We start from the raw sequence: 15,745 nt of genomic DNA on the forward strand, positions 1-15,745 counted from the left end.
CAAACCCAATCTTTTATTCACTCTAATATTCCCTAACTTTATAAGATTGAGTTCATCTGAAGATGGTGGTGTTTGGTAGTGTGAAGAGAAAGATTGTTATATTTGTTTTGATCTTAATCCATTTCATGATGTCAATCCAAATCATCTAAGATATTATCGTGATGAACCACTATCAACCAATATATATATATATATATATATATATATATATATATATATATATATATATATATATATATATATATATTCGTTGTGATGACAAGAGTTGATGAAGACAACTGAAATGAGTAGATACTTAATGAGTGTGTAAACATTATATTAACAAACCTAAAAGAAGACAATTATAAATAATGGATACTAAGATTTTTTTTAAGTGGCAGAAAAATGGATTGGTGATGCGAACATAGAGATTCGTAGGCTTATGACAAAACGGAACATCTTGAAGATGTTATTCGGATTAGATAATGTTTTATTGATCACGAAAAAATGTATATGTTATAATTTATTGAAGTGTGGGCGGAAAAATAAGTTTGTAATCTATTTAATGACAATGTAATAGTTTTGTAAGTTTTTTTAATCATTTTGTTATGAGTAATGAAAATGAAAAGTGCTAGCATTTATGAAAATCATAGCATGTTAGTATTATTGTTCAAAATCACATTATGTATTTTCTTATATAAAATAATATTGAGAGTTGAGTAAGTTCCAACCAAGCACTATGACTTCAAAGAATTTTATGTAGCCTTTCATTAATGTCATGTAATATCAGTCACTGCAACTCACTTTTGAAGTGTTGCACTCGCTCCACATGCTTCTTTGGTTCTTTCCACTGAGTTAAAAAATTATTGTAATTGTATATCTTTAGACATTGTAATCAAGAGCATTTGCATATTATAACGCACTAACTTCTATGTAACAATAAGAGAGATATATGAATGTATATTTGATTGATTAATATTAATTACATACGAGAGGCATTTATAGCCTAAGTCTACTAACTGATCTAAGCTTATATCGAGGAATAAATACAGGAAACTATTCTATGACTTGACTCACTGGACTAAGTATTTACATTGGAATGCTTTAAATATACACGTGAGATACATGCTTAATATAATTAGTTAATACGCCCCCGCAAGATGGAGGATCCATCGGATACGCCAATCTTGGATCGAAGTCGTTGAAATGGGGAGCGAGTGAGAGGTTTAGTCAATGCATCGGCTAGTTGATCAAAGGAGTTGACATGTCGTACACGTAGAGAGCCGTCGGTAACTTGTTCTCGAACAAAGTGGTAGTCCAGGGCTACATGTTTCATCCTTGAGTGATATATAGGATTAGCACAAGAGTATGTTGCACCGGTGTTGTCACAATACAGGAGCGGAGGTTTTGTAATTTTGATGCCAAGATCGAGTAAGAGATTCTTAACCCAAGTAACTTCAGCTACGGCGTTTGCAAGGGCCATGTACTCCGCCTCCGTAGATGATCGTGATACGGATTTTTGGCGGGAGGATCTCCATGAGATGATATTCAGACCGAGATACACAAGCTATGCAGTTGTAGAGCGTCCACCATTTGTTACACCTCCCCAATCGGAGTCCGAAAACGCCGTGAGATCCATGGAAGAATTTTTTGTGAGGTAAAGTCCATGATAAATAGTGCCCTTTAGGTAGCGTAGTACTCTCTTCAAGGATTGCCAATGAGTATCAGTTGGAGCATGCATAAACTGTGACAACTTGTTAACAGCAAATGATATATCCGGTCTTGTAAATGCTAAATATTGAAGAGAGCCTACCAGCTTGCGATAAGGTGTGGGATCTGTGCTTGCGGACCCGTCATGCAAAGAGAGAGTGACTGAGGGATTCAATGGTGTGGCTACCTCCTTGGCTCCATCCATGCGAAACTGGGTGAGAAGATCCTGGACATGTCTATGTTAAGATAGGAAGAGACCCGATTTGGTTGGAATGACCTCAACACCAAGGAAGTGGTGAAGAGGTCCTGAATCTTTTAGAGAGAAACGATTTGACAAGGTAGACACGAACTGAGTGAGGAAGGAGGAGTTATTACCGGTAAGTACAAAATCATCGACATACACAAGAAGGTAAGCAAGGACATTATGATGATTGTACACGAATAAAGATGGATCAGCTCTAGATTTGCGAAAGCCAACCGAAAGCAAGAATGTGGTGAGTTCAATGTACCATGCACGTGGTGCTTGTTTGAGGCCATACAGGGATTTTTTCAGTTTGCATACATGTGAGGGATATTGAGGGTGTATGAAGCCAGGTGGTTGTTCCATGAATACTTCTTCATGAAGGGTGCCATGAAGGAAAGCATTGTTGACATAAAGTTGTCTAATTGGCCAGTTTTGAGATAGGGCAATGGAGATAACGGTACGAATGGTAACCGGTTTAGTAATGGGGCTAAAGGTGTCAAAGTAGTCTTTGCCATATTGTTGGAGAAACCCTTTTGCCACTAGACGAGCTTTGTATTTGTCAATGGTACCATCGGGTTTTCTTTTTATTCTAAAAATCCATTTGCAGCCAATGGAATAATGATTTTCTTTTGGAACTAGCTCCCATGTACCATTAGTAAGAAGTGCATTAAATTCAGCATCCATTGCTTGACGCCAAAGAGGATCTTTGAGGGCTTGAGTGTGTGTGAGAGGTTCAAGGCTAGGGGGTATAGGGTGTAACGTGGTAGTGTTTACAAAGGAAGGATTATAATATTTTTTATTTGGTTTGCGGATGCGAGTGGTTGTGACAGGAGCAGTTTCGGGTGGTTGTATAGGCTGAGGTGTTTGTGGAGTTTGTGGTGTGGGTGCGGCAGGGGATTGGAGGTGTATAGGAGAGTTGGGCAGGTTTGGTGAATGTGGCTGAATGGGAGACGACAGATCAGTAGGTGGAGGTTCATTGGGAATATTTGTGTTGCTGGGCAAATTTGGTAAGGTAGTTTTTATTTGTGGCAGGTTGGGAATATTTGTGGTGGGAGAGGTTTCACGGGTGAGGAAGCTGTCAGGTGAGGGTAAGGATGTGGATGGCTCAGTGGAGACCGAGGGAAATTCATTGAGTATAAACTCAACATGTCTTGAATGATATAGTTTTTGAGATTCCGGATCGTAACATTTGTATGCTGACTTGGAATCGGAATAACCAAGGAATAGGCATGGTTTTGATCGCGGTTGTAGTTTTGATGTAGTGTACGGACGTAGCCAAGGATAGCATAAGCAACCGAATGGTTTCAATTTGGTATAGTTCGGGCTTTGGTTAAATAGGCATTGGTAAGGTGATTTGTGGTCAAGTATGGGTGTAGGTAGTCGGTTGATTAAGTAGGTTGCGGTTTGAAAGGCATGTGACCAGAATTTTAGAGGAAGTTTGGCAAAGTGGAGTAAAGCTAGGCCGGTTTCAACAATATGTCGGTGGCGGCGTTCTGCCACCCCGTTTTGTTCAGGAGTGTGTGGAGGTGTTGTGTAATGAGAAATTCCATGTGCTTGAAGGAATGGTAAGAGTCCCAAGTACTCACCACCGTTGTCACTGAATAGGGAAATAATTTGGTGTTGGAAGAACTTCTCAACTAGCGATTTGAAGGTGGGAAAAATGAGTGCAACATCACTTTTTCGTTTCATGGGATAGAGCCAGATATATTTGGTGAAATAGTCTACAAAAATGACATAGTATTTGAAACCATCAATGGATTGTTGTACGGGTCCCCAGACATCAGAATAAAGTAATTGAAGAGGTTTTGAAGTGACAAAGGAATTAGAACCAAAAGGAAGTTTATGACTTTTATTGATAGAACATGACGAACAATGAACATTGGAATCAAATTTTGAATTTAAACCTAAGCTAGACACAATAGTTTTGAACACTTGCATTGAAGGGTGACTGAGTTTGTGGTGGAGGTTGAGTGGAGAGTGCTTGAATGTGGCATGGATTTGGAGTCTTGGAGATAGCTTGGAGGTGTAGATTCCATCAGTTCTCTCTCCTTGCATGAGGCACGCCCCCGTGTACAGATCCTTCACAAAAAAATGAGATGGAAAGAATTCCACCGAAACCAAATTAGTATCACATAAACTACCAACAGATACAAGATTGCGTTTTAATCGTGGAACATGTAACACTTTGGACAAAAACAGTGATTTTTGAGGTGTATTTATATACGTGTTACCAATATGAGTTATGGGTAAACCTGTACCATCACCGAGAACTATCTCATCAGGTCCTCCATACTCTGACACATTGTGAAGTGTTTGTTTTTCAGAGGTGACATGATTGGAAGCGCCAGTATCGAACAGCCAGGTAGGAGACACCGGATTGGAGGTGGTAACATTGGCAACCGGTGTGGTGGATTTATCTGTGGTAATGTTGTTTTCCCTAAGAAATCTTGCAAGTTTTCTGCAGTCACGAGTGAGGTGTCCTGGAATGTTACAAAACTGACAGAATTCATTGCTGCGGTTTGGGCGATTTCCTTGAGTGTTGGAACCTGACCAGTTTGAGTTACCCCTGTAGCCCCCTCGTTGAGAGTTATTGTGATAGTTTCGGTTGTTTTGTTGATAGTGTGGCTGATTGCGATTGCCTTGATTGGTCCCTGTTTGTCGAGAAGTATAATTGACAGAGGTGGGGACATTGTCAATTGCAGTCACGGAATCTTTGAGGGTTCTTTCAAAGTCTGTAAGTTTATCAAATAGTTCCGAATAAGAGATGGGTGTGTCTCTAACCTTGATGGCAGCTGCGATTGTACTGTAGTCATCACCAAGCTGAGAGAGGATGTAGACCATGAGATCCTCTTCTGAAACAGGACTCTGGGCTAGGGCAAGATCATCTGCAAGAGATCGCATCTCTTGTAGAAATTCGGTAATGGTGCGATTTCCCTTAGGGTTTTTGGCTAATTTCGATTTTAGGGAGATAATTCTTGACCTGGATGTAGAGGCAAAGCTGGAGAACAGGCGCTGCCAGGCTTCTCGTGCAGTAGATGCGGATGAGATGAGTGACTGTATGGACTCCGAACAGCTACCTAGTATCGCACTAAGTAGCATCTGATCTTTCCGAAACCAGAGAAGGTATTCTGGATTTGCAATTGATTTGTTTTCTTTGTCGCTGATCTGTTTGGGTGGCATGTTGGATTCACCGAGGATAAAATTTTCATATGCAAGACTGATTAGTGTAGTCTCAACTTGTTTACGCCAGACAGGATAATTGTGAGACGTGAGTTTGGTGGTGAGATGAGTTGCCGCCGTGACTTGAGTGAATGAATTGGATGAAGACATTGGATAAAACCCTAGTTGAAGGGATGCGGCTGTGACTTCTGGATCGATTACTCTTCCGAGTTTGGAAGCTCTGATACCATAACAATAAGAGAGATATATGAATGTATATTTGATTGATTAATATTGATTACATACAGAGGCATTTATAGCCTAAGTCTACTAACTGATCTAAGCTTATATCTAGGAATAAATACAGGAAACTATTCTATGACTTGACTCAGTAACTGGACTAAGTATTTACATTGGAATGCTTTAAATATACACGTGAGATACATGCTTAATATAATTAGTTAATACTATGTTCATCGGTTTTCTGAAGACTGTAATGAGATCAATAAATCCAACAATTGTTCTTGACATGTTGAAAATCAAGAATGAAATATAATGCACTGTTGTCAATAAAATACTATTGTCTAACTTTAACGTGCATTTCTTCTAATTCTATTTGCATGTGTAACATATTAGTATATGTTGAAGATCTGATAAAAAAATAGAAGTAAATCTTTTCTTTTAAACAAATGATATGGTTCAAAAAATACTTAACTTTATAAAACATTTATTAGTTCATGAAGTTATCGACAACTAAAAACATCATACACTAGTCTAAAATAATAGTTTTATCACGGCTTGACCCACACCCATCTTTGAGAGTGTTATATGCTTCCATCTTCGGTTTTAACACCCTGCCTGATTTCTCATCATTATTGAACATCTGTATAATCTATTGTTTTAATTCTAAAAGTTCTAGTAGGTCCGTCATTATTTCCTCGTTTGTAAAACCTACTTCTTTTAAATAACGTTCACACAAGTTGATCGGGTGCACCTACGAACTGATTCAAAATATTGCTTTTAATTTGGTATTGATTCAACAAAATTGGTCGTATAAAAATCATATGTAGAATATTTAGGTTTAAAAAAATGTAAACCAATAAATAAATCCTCCCTACCATCACATATCAAAAACCTCCCTCACACTTCGATACCTAAACCCTTCTTCCCAGCCGCTCAAGTTCTCCCCCGAACGCATCTATTTCATCAAGGGTAATCAAAATTGCTGCATCTTCTTTGTTCCGTCTAATCGCTGGTACTTCTCGGTTCTCTGTCTAATCTGATTTTCACCCTTTTACCTGCATCTTCGCCGTTAGTTGTCGCTGGTTTAGTGAATATCATTCTCTGTCTCTGTTCTCAAAATTTTATGTGAATATTTCATGTTAATATCTTTCTGTTAACATGCTCTCTGTTCTCGCTTCTCCCTTTTGATTTTGTGCATATGTTTATGTTAAATTAGTAGTTCAGGAAACCTAATTTTGAATAAAAACCCTTTACATTGCATTACACAGCTGAGTAAAGCCTCAACAGCACCCTCTTGTCGATCAGTAAAGTCGCCACCGCCGCATTCAGTCAAGATGTCGTCGAGGCCGGAGCTACAAGCACCACCGGAGATATTCTACGACGATGTTGAAGCTCGAAAATACACTTCATCCTCGCGTATAGTCGGAATTCAGGTATATCTTTATATGAATGCATATCTGAATGTATCTTGTTTCTGTATCCAATTATCCGGTTATGATACAATTCAAATGTTTTTTTTTCTTTCTCTTGTTTCTATGACAATGTTCTGAAATTTCTATTACAATTTGAAGGCAGAGCTTTCTGAAAGAGCAATAGAGCTTCTTGCGTTGCCTGATGATGACGTCCCTAGATTGCTTCTTGACATTGGTAAATTGCTTGCTCTCTTTCATGTTCTTTTCTATATTTAGCATGAATGTTGATAAGTTTTCTCAGGTCCAAGTACATGAAAATCTTTTAAGCTAATTCTTTTGGCCTAATTCTGTGCAAAACATCTCATTTATGATTCTTGCATGGATATTTTTGTTAGTAATGAACTGATGCTGTTTTTAGTTATCTTTCTGAAATAATCACAGACTTGAGCTGTTCTTGCTCTCATGGTTTGCAGGTTGTGGTTCGGGACTTAGTGGTGAAACAATATCTGAGCATGGACATGAATGGATTGGTCTAGATATATCAAAATCAATGCTTGGTATGCAATAATTTAGGTTTCATGTTCAAAAGCTTGAGAGGTGGATTTATCATCTATCTTATATATAATATGATTACCTAATCCAGATGTTGCTTTGGAGCGGGAGGCTGATGGTGATCTTATACTTGGTGACATGGGTCAGGGCCTTGGAATTCGTCCTGGAGTGATTGATGGTGCTATCAGTATCTCAGCTGTCCAGGTTTATATCATCTTTCAAAGTTTGATCCTTTTTTATTAGTATTACATTGCTCAATTTCTCAACAATTGATGCATCTAGATTACACATCTTGTTAAAAATTGATTAATCCAACAGTTTGATTTGATTATATGCAGTGGTTGTGCAATGCTGATAAATCTTGTCATGAGCCACGGTTGAGATTGAAGTATGTACAATGCCATTCTTTTTGTTCATAATTTTTACTTCTTGAAAGTTAATAACATCTTTTGGTATAAAAATCACTTCAAGTTGAAACAAAATGAAGTGCAATTAGGCTTGAATTTGGACCCTTGTGTATGTTTTTTCAGGGCATTCTTTGGATCACTTTATAGATGTTTGGGTAGGGGAGCTAGAGCTGTTTTTCAATTGTATCCTGAAAATAATGCTCAAAGAGAGCTAATTTTGAGTTATGCTATGCGTGCTGGATTTGCTGGTGGTGTAGTTATTGATTACCCTCACAGGTATTTTCATCTGTTATTTTTTATTAAAAACCAAACACAAGATTGGTGGTTTTATGTTGATGTTAAATCACCTATATGATTTTTTTTACTGACTTGCAACAACCTACTTTGATTTTATAAAAGCTCAAAGAAAAGAAAAGAGTACCTTGTGCTGACTTGTGGGCCACCATCTATGAGCACCACCACACCAAATGCCAAAGGTGAAGATGAAAACATTTGTTCAGATGCTGCTGATGATGATGATGATGGTAGTGAAGATGAAGAGAACCAAACTGTAAGTCTTTTTGAGATCCATATGTAAATCTTTTTTTCTTGTTTTTTTTCTGAAACTAAAAACTTTTAAAATGGTGGTTTTTTTTTAGGTGTGTATTTCAGATAGGCATAGGCCAAGAAAAAAGCAAAAAATAACAAAAAAAGGTAAGACAAATTCATGGGTGTTACAGAAGAAAGAGAAGATGAGGAGCAAAGGAAATGTTGTGCCTCCTGATTCTAAGTACACTGCTCGAAAACGAAAGGCCCGCTTTTGATTTTTAGCTTCTTTTTACATCGATTTTGTATTAAAGATGTGAAATTTTTTAGTGTGTGTGTGTGTGAATCTTTCATTTCAAGGATTAATGATTCTATAAGAATGTTATTTGTTTTTCCATAAACTATATTCATATTATCACCACCATTAATCATCATGAAGTGGGTGTCATTGTGCAAAACTTTGTGTGTTCAATGTAGTGATTTTGTAAAAAGATGATATCAACATCAAACCTTTAGTGACAACAAATATAACAATTCATCACCCGAAAATAGAATTAACCCTTATTTTGATGATATTCATGTGACAGGAGAAAGAGAAACATTAACCCTTCCTAGCTAAAAACTCAATATCCAGACATTACAACCACAAACTTAAGACAAATAATTCAGGAATTTACAGCAGCATATCATTATGCATAACGACTGTATCTATACAACATGTCGATTCATACTTCTATATTTTACTTTCCTAAAAACCCATGCTTCAAATACACTTTTTTTTTCTCCATTTTCCAATTTCTCTACTTCACCAGTAATGTATTCAGCAGCACTTTATGATCCAGACACTTGAAACTCTACAAAAAAACAAATAATTACCTTAATCCATGTCTTTATAGATATAAATATAGAAAAGATGAGATAACAACTCACTCACCTTCACCATATAATTGTTCAAAGCGAGCAACAATATGTTTTCCATAAGTATATTTCTTCAATGAATTGAGATGAATCTTTATTCTACCAAGCAACACTTGATGTTGATCTGGTGTACATGTTTGAAGAACCTTCTGGATAACATAATTTGCAAATTGGTCCTTCACCATCGCCTGCAACATCATCAAAATAAAAACATCTATGATATGTATGTTGTCTGCTATCTGGGATTCTAGATTTAGAATTGCTCTGATACCATGTAAGAAACATATATACACTCTTTCTTAAAAAAAGTACTCACCAATAAATTATCGTTATTGTCACCAAGACCAATGATCTCTTCAATCAAGACTCCTCTTGTAGCAGAATCACCATATTCCAAACACTTCTCAATAACATTTGATGCAAATTTATGTTGACTTAGTTGTACAACATGTCCCTTCAACTTGTGTACAATTTGGTTTCTTTCCTCCGGTTTCCCCCTCTTTAACACATGCTACAAATTTCATAACAACTCAACTCATCTCACATGCATCATATATTATACAAAGTGAGAATTTACCCTTATAAGCCTTAAGTTGTGGGCTTGTGGCCCACCAAATTTGGGCTTCGGGTGTTGTGTTACAAACTTTATATTTACCAAATGGAAATTAAAAAACAAACCTGAGTTACATAATTGCCATATTGATCTTGTGCGAGAGTGTAAACAGACTCTAATATCTCATCAACAATAAATTGGCTTTGTAATTCATCTGTGGAGTGTTCTAGTACCCTCTATTAACAACAAGAAGGTTTAAAGATTTAGAGATTTAAATCAACAACATTATTTTAAATATTGTTATTGGAACAAAAGAAATAAAGAAAAAAAAAATACGAACCTGAATGACACGACATCCATACGGATGTGTTGAAAGGGATGCAACTTGACCACGAAAAGATGAGATTACAAATTTTATTTTCTCTATTGAAATACTTTCTATACATTTTTGTATCACATGATTTCCATTTTGATCACGAACACATCTTAAAACATGTCCATCAAGCTCACGAACAAGCTTGATTTTTTGTTCTAGCTCAATCACATCAAGGGCCTAACACAAATTCACCAAAATTATTAGATATAGTCCCTTTCAAAAATCCCTTCGTGAGGGTATTTTAGACATTCCACATAGGAAATATATTTACCTTTTGGATCACTCGGCAACCATACATTTGCAGACTTAAAGGCAATATCTGACCTTCAAGCTGGTTTGCAAGCTCCCTTCTTTGCTCAGTACTTCCATACTCAAAAAACTGCAACACAACAAACTAATTATTAAAAGAAAAATAAAGTATAAATTACACCTTTGGACAAGTGATTAATAGCATTAGAGTATAAAATTACGGAATTAACCCATGCATACCTTTTGAATAACATAGTTACCAAAAACATCAGTGATCAAACTAGAAGCATTAGGAAGAACTTCTTTAAATACAGATTCCTTCTCTTCAACACTACAAATTTCCAACTTCTGTTGAATGAATCGACTTCCATGTTGATCACCACTGCATTTAAAAATTACAAAGATGCCATTATTTCTTCTAAAAACAAATGAAAAGCTCTTTATCAACTTCAAAATTAATCCAAAGTCACAATTGTTACTGACCAGAATTCAACAATGTGCCCAAAAATATCAGAAAGATCAAGCCTACGACCTTTCCCAGATTTCAATTCTTCAAGAAATGAATAGGTTTTAGGATCTTTAAAAACCTGATGTCCACCATAAGAACCTGAAGGTGACCTCACTCCATTCCTCCCACCATGGAAACCGACCCCACCAATCGGGGATCCCGGGACAGGTGGACTAGCAAAATTCGAGGGTGGAAACTGTAAAATACCAGAATTTGTTGGGCTCCCAAAATAGTAAGGATTCATAGTATGAGTATCTATTCTTCTTGAATTCAAATTATGCCCCATGAGTCCTAAAGATTGTTGTTTTGGCATTATCTGATGATCATCCCCATGTGTAGAAGAAATCTGCAAACTTTCAAGAAATGGAGGTTGAATTTGTAATCCTGGGTGCCCATAGAACTTGTTGAAATGTTGCAAATTAACACCAGAGGTTTGACTTTGATTTTGACCAATGAAGCTTTGAGAAGCAGTGATATCGAAAGGCATAGGGACATGAACAGGATTTGTAGGGAGGTATCCAGTTACATAAGGTGAAAGAGAAGGTTGATGATTGAAAGCATATCCGGTTACGTATTGTTGAGGAGGGAAGTATCCAGATTGAATCATATTCGGGTAAACAGGATTAGCCGTCATCATATATGAACCTGATGCATATGGCGACTGTGATGTCACTGAATTTGAGGGACTTTGAAGATATTGGTTCATGTTAATGTAGGTTTGATGTTGTGGGCCCGGCCCGTATACTTGAAACATTGTTCTTCGGTCTCTTTGACTTTGACTTTCTGCATTCGGAAGATTGTCTTGTGAATGATTAATTGAAGTAGTGTTAATGGAAGATGGAGGGGGGTTTGAATACAAAAGTCGCCCCGTATCATGATCATCTGTTTCCTCTGTTTCTTCCTGTATGGAATTAGACAATTAGTATTATGAATTATGATTATGATTAAACTCAGAGAGAAACAGAAATCAGTTATGTTTCTATGAAAAATCTGAAGATACCTGTTTTGGTGATCGATCATCGTCTGATTCTTCTTTATGGGTGGAAAGATTACTCTGATTTGGGCGGAAAGAATCATCAAAAGATGTCAGTCTTTGATTATTTCCTACAAACAGATGTCTATTTTCGTCTGAGATTAGAGGTGGAGGGAGTCTAGGGTTTAAATTGACGTGGTTCGAGTAATACGCAATGTAAGAAGGATCCGCGCGAAGCTGTTCTTCAGATTCAGACATATTTTGAGAAATTTTATGTCTCGACATGAAGTTTTCAATGGCGGCAAATGAACCTTCCATGCTTGGAGGAGCACTTCCGCTTCGATTGGGAGGTGAAGTTTTCTGTTTTTCTTGAAAATTTTGAGCTTTCAAGAGTAATCCCAGGTCCTCGATGTTCATGTTCGTAGATTGTTTCCCGAATGCATCCATGATTCTGATTGGGCTTTCGGTGGTCATTTCAACAGGAAGGATTGAAATTTTCCCACTTTTTGTGATTCAAACCGTCGAAATCATCCCATTTTTTTGTCTGAAAAGTTGCAGAACCACGACTGTGATCGAAAATAAAGGTAACATTTTGAAGGAGAAGACATTCAATTAGCACAAACCTCAATAATCTATTTATACTTTAGTTTCATTAGCTTCAAATTCTCAGAAAGTAAACAAAATCAACAAAAACTATGACTTCCATTAAGTTCAAATCAAGAAAACTGGAAAACCCATATACCAGAAAACGAAAAGATACAAACATGATGAACTAAGAACTCTTTTTGATCGGTATAAACACAAGATTCTTTAATTTAGGGAAAAACCCACATGAAACCATGCAAACGAAAGAAGCAGATACAATCTTTATCAAGTAACAGCAATCAACAAGAAGTAAACTCAAATTCATGGAACCCTAAAACCAAAATCGGTTAAAGAATTGAGAAAACAGTGAAATAAAGAAGATTGTCACCTGGGTTTTGTCTAAAACAGGTGCATATTCAGTCTTGAAAACCCTAGATTCTGTAGAATAGCTGCTGGTGATCAGAGAAGAAAAAAGGGGTGTTGAAAATGAAATGGGGTGGGGCTTTGGGGACATTTAGAGGTCATAAAAGGTGAAAAAAGTGCTAATTCCAATCTCTAGTTTTGTATTTTGCATCCAAAGGTAATGCAAATAATGCCAGAAGAAGGAAGAAAACGACAAGAGAGTAACCTGCCATAGAGGTTTTTGGTTAGAAAAATGGGAATCAGATTATTCATTAGATGCTGTAGTCAGCAAACCAAGGAGCAGATATACACTCAACCTTCTTCTTTTTTTTCTATATCAAAAAATTATTATTATAAGTCTTAAAATAGCAAGAGGAAAAGGGAAATGAACTATTTTTCCTATGTTTTTCTAGGATAATAATAATGCCAATGGACAAGTGTCAACATTACTTTACTCTCTTTGTGTCTTCTAAACTTGTATAAAATTATTAATTTAAATTATAATATGAAAGTTTATACCATAGTATATTATTTTGGTATATGTTATATGTATTAAGCTTTACTTTATCAAAGCAGTAGAAGGATCATTTTCAGTCTAGATAAAAGCTTAAACTTGGATTTTCATTTATTTTTAGAACTTGTGAATTTATGAAAATGATATAATAGAGACAAATTGATGTTATGCGTAATAAATAAATTATTTTTATCTGAATACAAATATACTATTTAAAACTGAAGAGGATAATTTATTAGAATAAAAAAAAATACGAATATACTAGTTTTGATATGAAAAGGAAAGTTTGGATTAATTTACAGGAAAATACATTATCATATTGACAAAATGTGGTATCCCAAGATAATTTTAATCATTATGACATTTGGCCAATACCTAACTTGCTAACACCTATCCCTGCTACTCTATTCTAAATTGCTCTACAATCTAAGCGCATCTTCAATATTTACTTTTTTTTTTCTAAAAACATATTATTTTTAACGCAATAACAATTTTTACTTTTATATATATATATATATATATATATATATATATATATATATATATATATATATATATATATATATATATTGAAATTTAAAATGAAAAATCAATTATTAATTTAATATAATTAGAAAAGGAAATTTAAAAATTAAAAATCGAAATTGATAATTAATAGGTTGACAAGTGGCATAATATTTGACATATAACATTAATAAAGAGTTCTAATAATATGACACTTATCAATAGGAGAATAAACATATTCTTTTATTATAATAGAGATATAAACCCTAAACCATTAAAGGTTAAGAATCATAAGAACCACTCATTTTAATTTATAATTAAGGTTATTTGTGTATTTTCTAGTATTTTGATCTTTTTTGAAGTTTTTATAAATGATAAAAAAACAATAAGGACATAATGGTCTTTTGGAGAAAAACATATTACATATATTAGATCTGATAACATTTCGTCATTATTTTCCAAGAACAAATCCTTTCACCTCCTTCAACCATTTATGATGAACACCACCACATCCACCACCGTCGACGACCGTCTCACCACTGGTAACACCGCCGCTGACGACACCTCCACATCGCAGCCTCCAACCACCGACGATAACACTTACATACGTCGTCGGAGTTTCAAATCTGGAACCACTGATGTGATGAACCACCATCGTTATCGTCGTGTCCTCCTTCCACGACATATCTGCTCCGGCGAGCCACCACTTTTTCTTCAGATCTGCTCTGGAGAGCCACCAAAACCACTAGATTTTCACTAAGATACGGTAGATCTAAAATGCATCAGATTTGGACCTTCTTCCACTCAAAATCTGGAATCCCCGACAACTTTCCAACACCACCACCACGAACCTCTGACATATCAGATCTGTTCCACAACTACATCTGAATATCCACCTCCAATCGTCTCCGCTCGTTGTCGAAAACCACAAGATCTTCATATTTACAAGCTTCGTTCCAAATCTACGATTTCTAGCACCACCAATGTTAAGATTTGTGAGCTCCGGTCCTGATTTGTGATTTTTGCCATAACAGACATCCAAATCTGCGAGTTTCGACGAGATCTGGTGTCGTCTTCTTCAAGTTGAACATCTGGTTTGTGTTCTTCATCTCAGATCTCTAAAAGTTGTTTGTTGTTTGTTCTCTCGAGATCTGGATCTGTTCTTGCTGTCAAACATCATCGGAGAACCAAACAACGTTGCGTGACTTCAGAGATGATAAGACTCTTATATATCTGGTCAGATCTGATGTTTTATGATGATTATGCATCTTATGTATGTGGTGCATACAAAGTGTTTGATGAAATGTCTCAACGAAATTTGGTAAGTCATTAAGTTGTGAATATGTGTTTTTTATTTATTAATTTGTGAATATGTAAGTTATTAAACTATGATTTTTGTGTTTAAAATTTTAAATTGACTGCATTAAGCTGTGAATTTTCTGTTTAAACTGTGAATTAAATGTATTAAGTTGTGAATTTTTAATGAATTTTGTGTTAAAATATGAATGATTTATATATCAATGTTTGTATTAATTTTCTTGTGAATATATTTATTTTTTGTGTTGTATAAATATGTAAGAGTATTAGTTTTTAATAATTATTTTGCATTAAACTTATAATAAGTGAATTAATTGGTTTATTAAATTGTGAATATAATATTTAACATGGCAGTTAATGATTTTATATATAGATCTAATTTGGAAAGGAAGATGATTGCAACGATGACACATGTGGTTGATGGTGGTGTGTGGTAGTAGTTGGTGGTGGTGGTAGAGTTTGGATTTGACTTCTTTAAATATACGAATTGGTGTATAATGTATTGTATTATGTTATGTTGTGAATTTTATGTATTAAACTAAAACCGGACTGTATTAAGTTGTATATATTTTATATAAAATTTATGTTAAAATATGAATGAAGGTATGCATGCAA

General features: G+C 35.5%; 2 protein-coding genes across 2 annotated transcripts; one reads left to right on the forward strand and one right to left on the reverse strand.

The window, feature by feature from the left end:
* The first annotated feature begins 6,197 nt into the window (after positions 1 to 6,197).
* Positions 6,198 to 8,632, forward strand: RID2 (S-adenosyl-L-methionine-dependent methyltransferases superfamily protein). Its single transcript, XM_079063547.1, has 9 exons — positions 6,198 to 6,347; positions 6,604 to 6,768; positions 6,907 to 6,982; positions 7,221 to 7,304; positions 7,391 to 7,503; positions 7,638 to 7,687; positions 7,830 to 7,982; positions 8,106 to 8,256; positions 8,345 to 8,632. The coding sequence occupies exons 2-9, from the start codon at positions 6,670 to 6,672 to the stop codon at positions 8,507 to 8,509; spliced, it is 891 nt and encodes a 296-aa protein (XP_078919673.1). The 5' UTR covers positions 6,198 to 6,347; positions 6,604 to 6,669; the 3' UTR covers positions 8,510 to 8,632.
* A 127-nt stretch (positions 8,633 to 8,759) lies between these two features.
* LOC145129469 (pumilio homolog 5-like) lies at positions 8,760 to 12,965 on the reverse strand. The gene is made up of 10 exons (XM_079064206.1): positions 12,782 to 12,965; positions 11,836 to 12,374; positions 10,811 to 11,736; positions 10,568 to 10,709; positions 10,350 to 10,457; positions 10,043 to 10,255; positions 9,828 to 9,938; positions 9,466 to 9,660; positions 9,166 to 9,337; positions 8,760 to 9,085 (listed from the first exon to the last, which is right to left on the reverse strand). Exons 2-10 carry the CDS (start codon positions 12,280 to 12,282, stop codon positions 9,063 to 9,065), a joined length of 2,337 nt encoding a protein of 778 aa, XP_078920332.1. The 5' UTR covers positions 12,283 to 12,374; positions 12,782 to 12,965; the 3' UTR covers positions 8,760 to 9,062.
* Between the last annotated feature and the right edge of the window lie 2,780 nt (positions 12,966 to 15,745).

The sequence above is a fragment of the Lactuca virosa genome, chromosome 8, assembly GCF_052849685.1.
Source record: "Lactuca virosa cultivar CGN04683 chromosome 8, Lactuca_virosa_CGN04683_v6, whole genome shotgun sequence".
NCBI lineage: Eukaryota > Viridiplantae > Streptophyta > Magnoliopsida > Asterales > Asteraceae > Lactuca > Lactuca virosa.

Bases quoted from the DNA above. Each gene is read 5' to 3' on its own strand.
- LOC145129469 (XM_079064206.1), bottom strand. From the start codon at position 12,282: ATGACCACCGAAAGCCCAATCAGAATCATGGATGCATTCGGGAAACAA. The intron at 11,737-11,835 runs GTATCTTCAGAT...AATTCCATACAG, and splicing joins ATGATCGATCACCAAAACAG to GAAGAAACAGAGGAAACAGA. The intron at 9,939-10,042 runs GTTCGTATTTTT...TGTTGTTAATAG, and splicing joins ATGGATGTCGTGTCATTCAG to AGGGTACTAGAACACTCCAC.
- RID2 (XM_079063547.1), top strand. From the start codon at position 6,670: ATGTCGTCGAGGCCGGAGCTACAAGCACCACCGGAGATATTCTACGAC. The intron at 7,983-8,105 runs GTATTTTCATCT...ATTTTATAAAAG, and splicing joins GTTATTGATTACCCTCACAG to CTCAAAGAAAAGAAAAGAGT. The intron at 8,257-8,344 runs GTAAGTCTTTTT...GTTTTTTTTTAG, and splicing joins AAGATGAAGAGAACCAAACT to GTGTGTATTTCAGATAGGCA.